Below are 12,527 nucleotides of genomic sequence, written 5' to 3' on the forward strand. Positions count from 1 at the left end.
GCTTTAAAGGTGAGTACAGTGGAATCAACTGATGTTGTTACCAACAGTAAATTCTAAGTGGGAAGCATTCAAGGAATTAATTGTGGAAGCTACTAAAAGTTTCATACCTATTATTAAGAAATATTATTCAAGGTTTAGGCCTAAATGGTTATCAAATGAACTAATGAGACTCGTGACAGAGAAGAAAAATGCATGGGATGCATATAAATTATCAAGCGACTCAGCAGACTATGTCAGATATAAGCTAGTCTGTAATCAGGTCACAAAGGAGGTTAGGCAAGCGAAAGCAGATTACGAGAAATCTTTGGCAAAGGATGCTAAAAAAAACAGCAGGGATTTCTTTACTTATATAAACTCTAAAAGGAAGGGGATGAATCTGATTGGTCCACTTGATCTCGATGGTTCGACTGTTGATGTTCCTGTTCAGATAGCAAACAAACTGAATGAGTATTTTGTATCTACATTTACACGTGAGGAGTTATTAAGGTTTGAAAATGGCAGAAGGTTATCAAATTGTAGCAGGGTTCTTAATGATTTTGTAATAACTGAGAGCAAAGTGGAGGAGAAATTGTTGAAGTTAAACATAAGAAAGGCACCTGGGGTGAATGGGATCTATCCAGTTATATTGAAGGAGGTGGCAAAGCAACTAAGCAAACCCTTAGCCATAATTATGAGAGCATCCTTGGACTCAGGGGAGGTCCCCATGGACTGGCGATGTGCAAATGTATCCCTAATTCACAAAGGGGGATCGAAGGGTGACACAAGTAATTACAGACCAGTTAGTTTAACTTCTGTTCCAGGTAAAATAATGGAGTCACTGGTTAAAGATACATTGCAGGATCATCTAGACAAGACTGCAGCAATAATTCAGACACAGCATGGGTTTGTTAAGAGAAAGTCTTGTCTGACAAATTTTATAGGATATTGTGGTTACAAAGGAACTGGATGCAAAAAATAATTTTGAAATCATATATTGGGATTACAGAAAAGCTTTTGACACTGTTACGAATGGAAGACTATTGTACAAATTGGAGCAGAATGGTATTAAGGGTAAGTTGCTACAATGGATAAAAGGATGGTTGAGTGGGAGAAGACAGAGGGTGGTAATCAATGGGTGCCGCTCTTCGTGGACTAATGTTATTAGTGGAGACCCACCGGGTTCGGTGTTGGGTCCACTGTTTTGTATATTTATCAGTGATATTGATGAAGGTACCGTATAAGACCCAAATTTTTTTCGAAAAATTTGGGGTATAAAAACTGGGTGCGTCTTATACAGTGGTTGTAGGTTTTTTTTTCCTTGCATTTCCCGCTTTTTCGCGCTTGTTGTCTTTATGCTCATTGTTTTGCACTTGTTACTGGTATATTAAGTTACGTTGTGCCAGGTTCTGCCCAGAAATGGCTCAGAAAAGATTTTCATACAGTGCTGAATTCAAGTTAAAAGTGATCCAGTTTGCAAAAGTGAACGGAAATCGTGCTGCTGAACGTAAGTTTGGTCCTTCTCCAACTGAGAAAACAATCGGAGACTGGCTACAGGAAGAAGAAACCCTACTGAAAATGCCATGTCAGAAGAAGGCCATGAGAGGCAAGTCAGCAAAATGGCCTGAATTCGAGAAGGAATTGAAGAGCAGAGGACAATTGGAATTCCTGTGTCCACAAAGATGATTCAGCATGAGTGAAGAAGAATTGCTGATGAAAAAGAAGTTACTGATTTCAAAGGAGGACACAATTGGTGCTTCAGGTTCGTGAAATGGAATGGACTAAGCATGCGTACACGCACCAGACTTGCCCAAAGGATGCCTGAAAGCTATGAGCAGAAGGTCCTTGAATTTCATCGTTTTGTCATTCAATGTCGGAAAACACATCAGTTTGAGTTGAGACAGATTGCAAATATGGACAAAGTCCCCCTTCAATTTGATGTCCCAAGTAACAGAACTGTTGATAAGAAGGGGGTGAAAACTGTAACTTTAAGACAAGTGGATATGAAAAGAGCCATTATACAGTTGTTCTAGCTGGTTGTGCCGACGGAAACAATCTGCCTCCTATGCTGATTTTCAAAAGCAAAACAATGCCAAAGAAGACATTCCTTGAGGAGTGATTGTCCACGTTCATGATAAGGGTTGGATGGATCAGGATGGGATGAAGATCTGGTTTGAGAAAGTTTGGAGCAGGAGACCAGGTGGGCTCTTATGCACACCTGCTCTATTGATGCTTGATCAGTTCAGGGCACACATAACAAAAAACACAAAGAAGATTGCTGCAGAGCAAAAAACAAAACTTGCCATCATACCTGGAGGCTTGACATCCCAGCCCCAACCACTTGATGTCAGCATTAACAAACCCTTCAAAGCTGCCATGAGAGACGAATGGATGAAGTCTTCTGGGGACAATTTGACACCAGCAGGAAGAGTGAAGAAACCAACTATAGGAGAAGTTTGTACCTGGGTGAAAAGATCCTGGGATAATATCAAGATTGAGATCATTGTCAAGTCATTTAAGAAGTGTAGCATTTCAAATGCCATAGATGGAACTGAGGACGAGGCAATATATGAAGACAGTGATTCGTCATCAGACACAGATGAGGACAAGCTAATGGATGGGAGTTTTGACAGTGATGAGTTGTATGAATTTTATGATGAATAAAACTTGAGTTCAATAACTTTATGTAATACATTTTTTAAAAATTTCGGACCCCAAAATTAAGGTGCATCTTATGCATGGGGAAATACGGTATATCAGGCTTAGTGTCAAAGTTTGCAGATGATAGAAAGGTTGGCGGGGTTGTTAATGACAGTAATGGCAGTGTGCTACTGCAACAGGATCTAGAAAATTTGGGCAGAGAATGGCTAAGAAGTGGCAACTGAAGTTTAACCTTGACAAATGCAAAGTACTGCATATGGGTAGAAGTAACCCATGAGAAATTTACCAACTGTGTGGTTCTACACTTAAGGTGGTAGAAAATGAAAAAAACCTGCGAGTAATTGTGCAGTCAGATATGAAGTTTTCTGAGCAATGCAGACAGATTGCCAGGGCAGGTCATGGGGTTTTGTCAATGATATATAGGAATTTTGCTAGCAGTTAAAAGGAGGTGATTGTCCCTCTGTATAAGGCAATGGTCAGGCCACGCCTTGAGTACTGCGTACAGGTCTGGAGGCCTCATTTTAGGAAGGATGTAGATTTGCTTGAGCGTGTACAGAGAAGGGCAATAAGATTGGTGAGGGGAATGAAGGGATCTTCTTACAAGAGAGGCTTAAGTTCTGCAAATTGCTGTGGCTGGAGTCTAGGCACCTGCGCAGTGATCTGATTGAGGTGTATAAGGCCTTGAATGGGTTGAGCACACTGAATTTTGATGGGATCCTTCCACTTGTTCAGATTACGAACCTAAGAGGGCATAAATTCAAATTAAGGAAAGACAGATGTAGAATAGATGTGCAGAAATTTGCCATTAGTCAGCGGGTGGTTAATTGCTGGATCAAACTTCCATCTGTCGTTGTGGAAGTTGATGGGTTAAATAAATTTAAGGAGGAACTAGACAGGCATTTGGAGGGAATGGTGTGATATATATATATTTTTTTTTTGGCTGATGCTGCATAAGCTCATACACTTGCTTTCTTGCATCACATGCCACTACTACTACATGGGCTGTGTTAGAGTAACTAAGAATAAGAACAGATGCATGTATATTTGCATGTACACCAATGCTAGGAACACAGTAAATAAATTTGATGATTTTGTATTGCTGGTTAAGTCATCAAATGCATACATTCTGGGGATATCAGATGTGGTATCATTCAGATATAAGGGAAGCAGAGTAAGGTATAAAGGAAGCAGTGTGTACAGAAATTTCATTTTGAACAGTTTAAATTGTAAACCAACAACTATACAAATGCTGTGTATATTCTAACTAGAAACTATTAGCTATATGGAGAAATAGTTGGAACTTACTGTTCCATCTAGCACTGAGGTTATGAATTAAGAGACATTACTTTTCAGTCTTCTTGTGGAGGTCTATTATGCCATTGAGTGAGGTGCTCAAGTAGACCAGTAAAAAAATATATATATTCATTATAGGTTTCTTATTCTACTGACTGGTTTTTTTCCCTCTGCTTAGAAATTTACTCATATTCAGCCAGTTCCTTAAAAGGAGTGACAAGTCCTTCACATCCAATTATTGTCCCATTGCAGTTCTACTCTTTCCATTGACTGGAGGTACCTCTGTAGCCAGGTGGGAAGGAGCAGCAGTGTGTAGCACACTCTTCTTGATTAGACTGGGGTTTGAGCCCGTCACCACCAAATACGGAGGATGCAGAAAGGTCATGGGAATGACCATTGCATATTCCCAGAGCAATATGGCCTTAGTTGCTAATGCTCCTAAAAACCAAATAACATCCATTGACTGGAAATCCTATAGATAGTTTTGCTGATGAGCACATTGCATTCCACCTTCTAGTTTGAGAAACCTTGCCCTGCACAAGCAGCTTCAACTTCTTGAATGTCCACTACCAGTTCCTTAAATGCTGATTTCCAGGTAATTCGGCGCCTCCGTAGCCAGGTGGGAAGGAGCAACAGTGCGTAGCATACGCTTCTTGATTAAACCGGGGTTCGAGCCCGTCACCACCAAATACGGAGGATGCGGAAAGGTCAGGAAATGACCACCGCACATCCCGGAGCAATATGGCCTTAGTTGCTAATGCTCCTAAAAACCAAATAACAAACAAACATCCAGGTAATTCTCCAATGGGGCAAAGATAACTTAGTTGATTTCAATTTTTCTTAAACTCAGTCCTCTCTTATTCCCTCAAAGGTCATTCTTCTGCTCCTATGCTTACCTTCGATGACACTCAGATTTCTAGGCAAGACCATATCTCTATTGGGATTATCCTGACTTTTAATCTCTCTTGTGCATAAGCACATTACAAATATTGCTTCCTCTAAATCTAAAAAACTGGGTTTCCCTTTCACTTTCAGCATTACTTTTCTTCCAAACAGCTATTCACTCTGTAAAATTTGCAAATCCATCCCCCCCCCATGGAATATTGTTTTCACATCTGGGGTAGTGCCCCCAAAACCTGTCTTCTAGATTCCATTCAAAAGAGGGCAGTTAGGTTAATTAATGACACACCTATAAAAGTCTCTCCACTCTGTCTCATCAGAGACATTCTGTTTTCGCTGCATGCCTTTTCTATAGATATTTCCACAGAGACTGTTCCTCTGAATTGGCTTCTGTAATTTCTGCTTTCTCTTCCAAAGCAGTCCGAATACATGCCACAACCAGTCTATATCCTTTTACTGTCTAACTTCAAACTTGCAGAACTTTTCCTCATTTCTTCACCATCCTTTTTCTGGAACAACCTCCCTTCATACATATTTACTGAAAATTACAATCTACAGCAATACAAGTCTAATGTCAACAAGTACCTTCTTTCATCTTAACCTTCAACTCATGCATGGTACTAAGTACTACAGGTTCTAATAACTCTCGTGCTTGGTGTGTGTGTGTGTGTGTGTGTGTGTGCATGCATATTTAATAAATATGTACATACATACAAGGTGAGGCTATTAAATAAAGACTGTTACAATTAAAAAAATAATTAAATATTTTGTACCTTCCAAGTTATACCCTTCAGAATAATTCCCTCTGACTTGCACACTCTCTTTCATATATTTCTTCCAACATAGAAACATATCTGGAAGTCATCTTCTATAACTCCTTTTAATATTTCAGCCGGTTTTTTATTTTTCTTTCCCAGAATGTTTTTGATTGATTGAAAATGGGTTCCCTTAAGTACACTTTTTTAGTTTAGGGAAGAGAAAAGCCACAATGGGCTTGGTCTGGCAAGCAGAGTGCATGTCCCCACACCCACAGATTTTCCCAGAAATTTGTGGGGAGGGGGAGGGAGAGAGAGGGGGAGGGAGAGAGAGGGAGAGAGAGGGGGAGGGAGAGAGAGAGGGAGAGAGAGAGAGAGAGAGAGAGAGAGAGAGAGAGAGAGAGAGAGAGAGAGAGAATGTGTTGTGTGCTGGAGCATCCAACCATACTTTCACAATTCAGGCAGAATATTCCTTCAAATTTTTTCATGCATTCTTGTCAGAACTTCAATGTAGTATGTTAGATCAACAGTGTGATTTGGTGGGATATATTCAACCAAAATAATTCCTTTAATATCAAAGAAGACAAGAGGCATGGTTTCATTTTTGAATTTGACATTCTTACTTTTTCTTTTTGTCTAGGGGATTATTTTGTCTTCCTTTGCATTGACTATCTGGTAGTTTCAGGGTCTTACTGAAACAGCCAACTTTCATTGCAAATGGTTACAATACTCAAAAAAGTCTATCTTAATTTTTCTTCAAAACATCTTCACAAATTTGGAGTCTTCTCATCCTTTGATCTTCATTCAAAATTTTTGGCACCATCTTGGCACACACTTTCCTTATGCCTAAATTTTCAGTTAAAATTTGTTTTGTCTGACTGTTTCTTTGTCCATCTTGAGTTCTGATGCAACAGTCATAATGCTTAAAAGATGGACACTGCTGATCAGTGTTCTTATCTAGTCTATATTTTCATGAATACTAGATGGTCTGATCATTTATAGGCTTTCACATTTTTTTCTTTCTTCTTAAAATCGTTTGTCATTCAAATATGTGAACTCTTGACATAGTGGCGCCTCCGTAGCCAGGTGGGAAGGAGCAGCAGTGCATAGCACACACTTTTTGATTAGACCGGGGTTCGAGCCCGTCACCACCAAATACGGAGGATGCAGAAAGGTCAGGGAATGACCACCGCATATCCCGGAGCAATATGGCCTTAGTTGCTAATGCTCCTAAAAACCAAATAACAAACAAACATCTTGACATAGTATCTTCTCCATAAACTTGATGTAACAACTCTTAGTTGATGCTTTCTGCAGTGTTTTTTTTTTTTTTTTAAATTTGAGGTTAATTTGTTGTTTGATCCTTTTGTTTATTATCAACTAGGGAAAAGTTTAAGGTTTACTTCTGTGCCTTTGTTTCACAGGGTTCTTGTTGTGTATTGTCTGTGCATGCAGTCTCGTTATTTAATAGCCACACCTTACTTAATACACTTTCCTTCAGGGAAATCTGTATACTTGTAAAACCATAGTTCATAATGTGCATATCATAGTTCATGGATTTAAGATATTGCAGTGTTTTCCCTTTTCATTTAATAAATTAATGAAATTCATAATATATTTTTTAGAGGATATGGACGTACATACTTTTCTTGCACTTCTGCTCATACATCAACTGGTGATGGTACTGCAATGGTAACTCGTGCTGGTTTGCCAAATCAGGACCTTGAATTTGTTCAGTTTCATCCTACTGGTATCTATGGAGCTGGCTGCCTTATAACAGAAGGTTTGTAACTGTATGTTCATTTACTTTGATTTAGAATGTATGAAAATCTGTGATATACTTTTTTTAGTTAGGTGTTAAAAAGTAATTGACGATATGATCCTTCTGTATGAATTCTAACCCTTTAGCAGATGTTTTTTTGTATATTAACAAAAAAAAGTGCCTTTTTTGGGGACGGTACGTAGTGGTACAGTGTAGTACAGTGTAGCGCCACCTTTATTAACAGTGACATGTGAAATTTGGATGCAGTACACTTCGAAATTTGTAATATTCCATAAATTTTTTTCATGTTTACCTTCCTATTCAGATAAGCTTAAAGTTATTGAACTAAATTTGCATTTTTTGCTGGCTATTGTTAAGATATTTTCTGTATAAAACTTTATAACCATTTTTTTTGAATTCCCCTTGGAAGTTACATTTAAAATACAGTAGTTTCCATTGAGCAAAGAAAATTTTCGTATAACAAACGGATTAGGACAGACTTAACTTGATATGCACTGTTCGCATTTCTGGCCTTCGGCAATTAGTGCTGCTGCATGAGAGCTAACGGATTACCATTCTACAACTTAGTGGTACTCATAAAACCTATCCGACCAGTTGTCCCACATACGGAGAAGTTGTGCTGGTCAACAGTAAGCAGATCAAGAGGTATTCCTGATAGTGACAATGGGCTTTGGTCAGCCGTCTACTGCAGTGGTGTCCAACCTTTTACCCGTATAGGGGCCATATTCAAAAAAATAAAGTTACATTTCTTTCGTGGGCTGCACTAAGTGATTCGAGAAAAATTAGTGTGTTAAATTTTCTATATCTTGTTACATAAAGTAAAATTGAAAATATTCGAAAATTTTATTAAGTACAATACACAATTACATTTACTGAACAAAACATTTAATGAGAATTTTTTTGATAATTAACAAAATTTAAAATGCTGTTTTGGTTCATTTTCCACATAGGCTGTAGATTGGACGCCAACGTGAATTAACTGTAAGTGCCTCATTCGAGAATTAGGAGAGAGATTTTCTCTTACCCCAACAAATAATCATGGGTTGTTTTGTGGAAGTGCATTATCCACATTTTTCCGTAAATTTTCCCTCTGTTTACATGGTCACAATATCTGAATGACACTGACATTTTGGACAGTTTCAAAAAGAAAAGAAAAATTCAAATTAAAGAACTAGTGACAATATTGATGATGAGAGAAGGAAAATTAGGACAAAGACTGTATTAAACCTTCTAAACATGAAATGTTGGCATTTGGTGAAAATGAAATTAGAAAATTGTCAATTAGGTTACAGTTAAACAAAAGAAATGCAATTCATGGATTCCTGATTGAAAAGACAATTTCGGAAGAATAGAAGCATTTGATGAACACTGAGTATGATACCAGTTTCATCGAGTGAATGTGAACGAAGATTTTCACTAATGAATCGGATTGTCAGCCCACCCAGAGCTTTGTTGATGACAAAAACAATTTCTTCTCTACTATTTCTTAAAATTGTAGGCCTAACGGTGACACTTCGATCCAGTAAATATGTCTATTTGTGGCTGCCTCAGAAACGTCATTCAGCATCAGATACAAACAGAAGAAAAGAAGTCGGCATAGTGTTGTCAGATGAGAACTTAATAAAAATTTGGAATATTCTACAAAAACTTTATTATGAAATTATTTTTACTTATTTTATTTATTTTTACTTATTACTTATTTTACTCACATTATACCTATTTTTTATTATACTTGAATAATAAATTTATGCTTAATAAACTGTGTGTTAATATACTTAATTTGTTGTTTTTATTCCAAAGACATTACAAATAAAGTAACAATATCAGAAAAAAAAAATTTTAGAGTACTTTCATATCCTTTTAATTTTCAATTTTTCTTGATAGCAAAGAATGAGTACTAGCACCTATTTTTTTCCAAAAAAAAAAACACTATATATATATATATATATATTAAGTTGTATTACAAAGTGCCAGCAACTAGCAGGGTGAGGATAGTAGAAAAAGAAGTGTAGTAAATTTATGAAAGGTGAAAGAATGTTAAAATCCAAGAGGTTATGATAAATTAAAAAAAATTATGGGCTGAATTACCAAGCCAATATAAAGTGGGGGAACTGTTCCTTTACAGTTCCCCAGAGCTAGTGCTCCTGATCTAAGACTGGACTTTGAGATGGTCTCTGGTGTTGAAACAAGTGCACGAACTATTCAAAGACTGCTTTTGGAATGTGGTCTGCATGCCTATCGGCCCAAGAAGAAGCCTTTGTTGACCCAACAAATGAGGAAGAAGTGACTTGCTTGGGCTAAAACACACGTTTCATAGACAAAAAGAGCAATGGGACACCATCTTTTCTGACGAACCAAAATTCAACCTGCATGGCTCTGATGGGAAGCAATATGTCAGAAGGTGAAAATCAGAGGCAAATCATCCTGACTGCATAACACAGACTGTAAAGTTCCCTGCTGGTCAGATGGTCTATGAATGCATAACAAGCAAAGCAGTGGGAAGAATTAAGTTTGAGGGATCACCACACAGACATCCAAAACTGCATTTTTCATCAGGACTTAGCAACTCACCACACACACACACACACACACACACACACACACACAGCAAAATTGGTAAGTTTTATGCTATGTAGATTTAATGATTAGTTTGTCTTCTTGTCTCAAGGCTTAAAATATACACCATTGTTTTCCCTTGTTTTTCTCCCTTAAGGTCATACCTCAGAAATGCTGGCATTACAGTGTTGGACTGGCCCAGCAACAGTCAGAATTGAACCCTATTGAAAATTACTGGTCATCATCAGCCATTTTCAATCCACTGCAGGATGAAGGCCTCTCCAGCAACTTACCAGTTCCTTCTCTTTTGAGCACTGGCCATCTATTTTATACCCAAAAACTCATGAATTTCATCTATCCATCTCTGCCTTTGTCTTCTAGGTTTTCTTCTAGCTCCTCTTGGGTACCATTCTGTTATTTTCTTAGTCCATCTGTCATCATGTCTTCGAGCTATGTATCCTACCCAAGACCATTTTAGTTCTTTAGTTTTGATAAGAATGTCCTTTACTTGAGTTTGCTGCCTAATCGATGTGTTTCTCTTCTTATCTAACAGTCTGATTCCCAATATAATTCATTCCATACTTCGCTGTGTAGTTCTCAGCTTCTCTTCCATTCTTTTGGTGAGTGCCCAAGTTTCACTTCCATAAGCCATGTTGGGGAGTATACATTGGTTCATTATTTTATGTTTCAGACAAAGTTGGATATTGCTCCTCAGTATGTGACTATATTTTGTGAATGCTATCCATCCAAAATTTATTCTTCTCTTGACTTCCAGCCATTTATCATTATTACAGCTAATGACTTGTCCCAGATAAGCATATGACTCCACCTTTTCAATTACTGCTGCTTCAATCATTATTTCCCTTTCCGTGGCATACTTGTTCATCATTACTTTTGTTTTAGCCATATTCATCTTTAGTCCAAAATCCTTACTAACTGTGCATAACTGATTAAGATTTTCCTCTAATTCTTTGGGATCGTGGCTTATGACCACAATGTCATCTTCCAGAAGAAGTAAACAGCTTCGGATATATTGTGTCTCCTTGTTGAACTCCTTTCTCGATTTTAAATTTGCTACTGTCTTTGTCTAGTCTAATAAAGGAGGTAGCACTCTCATATTTTCTTCAAAATCATAATATATGGGGTATCTGTGCCTTGTCTTTCCAGTACCCGAAACATTGCCTTATGCTGTATGGAGTCAAATGCCTTTTCATAATCCACAAATGCCAGGCATAATGGTGTTTTATATTCATTTGCTTTCTCCATTAGCTGTGATATTACGTGAAGGTGATCCATAGTTGAGAACCCTGTCCTAAAGCCAGCTTACTCTTTTGGTTGATTCTCATCAAGTATTCTTTCTAATCTGTTAGTAATGACCCTTGTGAACAACTTGTAGATGTGGGATAACAAGCTAATTGGTCTATAATTTCTGATTTATCTCCTTTCTTATGGAGCAAAACTATGATTGCATTATTCCACTGCTTAGGCGTCACACCTTTTCTAATGCACTTTGTGAAGAGCCTTGCCAGTTTTTGTGTTATGTCTCTTCCTCCCAATTTTAACAACTCTACAGTAACTTCATCTTCCCCCGGGGCTTTCCGATTCTTCATTTTCTTCAATGCATGTTATATCTCATCAGGAAGAATATCGGGTATATGTCGTTTGTGTTGCTACTTTGCAATCCATCTTCCCCACTGCTGGTATCATTCCCTCGCTCCTTGTACAATTCTGTATAGTAGTCTTCTGCTATTTGAATTATGCCTTCTCTGCTGTTTATAAGTACACCATCGCTATTCTTCAGTTTCAGTATCATTTGTCTTTCTGTATTACTGCTCATGGCTGCTGATTTAAATCGTTTGTTTTCCCTTAATGCTTGTTCTACTTTTCTTGTGTTAAATCTTATGTCCTCTCTGAGTCTCTTTCTAATGGCTTTGCATAACTCAGTATACTCAATTTTCTCCCTGTCAGTGTTTTTCTTGCTCTTCATTTGTTGTCTTCGTTTCATCATGACAAGTGTTTCTTGACTAATTTTTTCTTCTTTGGATTTCTGTTTCCCTATAGGTTTCTTGGGCTTTATCACTTTCAGAAAGTTGTAATATTCCTCTTCGATATCTTGGCCCTGAGCAGTCTGCAGAAGCTCAAACTTGTTCTTAAGTTCCAGTACATACTGCTTTTTCTCCTCCTCTGTTATCTCAAAGACCTTTGTATTATTTACTTATACAAAGGTCGAGTAATTACAGACCAGTTAGTTTAACTTCTGTTCCAGGTAAAATAATGACGTCACTGGTTAAAGATGCATTGCAGGATCATCTAGACAAGACTGCAGCAATAATTCAGACACAGCATGGGTTTGTTAAGGGAAAGTCTTGTCTGACAAATTTGATAGGATATTATGATGTGGTTACAAAGGAACTGGATGCAAAAAATAATTTTGATATCATATATTTGGATTTCAGGAAAGCTTTTGACACTGTTGCACATGGAAGACTATTGTACAAATTGGAGCAGAATGGTATTAAGGGTAAGTTGCTACAATGGATAAAAGGATGGTTAAGTGCGAGAAGACAGAGGGTGGTAATCAATGGGTGCTGCTCTTCTTGGAC

General features: G+C 37.7%; 1 protein-coding gene across 1 annotated transcript in view; it reads left to right on the forward strand.

Annotated features, from left to right (window-relative positions):
* The window catches only part of SdhA (succinate dehydrogenase, subunit A (flavoprotein)), a 221,429-nt gene that overhangs the window by 88,720 nt on the left and 120,182 nt on the right, over positions 1–12,527 (forward strand). Inside the window, exon 8 of the mRNA XM_090376065.1 lies at positions 7,211–7,368. Coding sequence (XP_090232191.1) covers positions 7,211–7,368 — 158 coding nt within the window. The remainder of the gene's footprint in view (positions 1–7,210; positions 7,369–12,527) is intronic.

This window comes from Mastigoproctus giganteus, chromosome 6, assembly GCF_048544385.1.
Source record: "Mastigoproctus giganteus isolate SK-2022 chromosome 6, ASM4854438v1, whole genome shotgun sequence".
In the NCBI taxonomy this organism is placed as follows: domain Eukaryota; kingdom Metazoa; phylum Arthropoda; class Arachnida; order Uropygi; family Thelyphonidae; genus Mastigoproctus; species Mastigoproctus giganteus.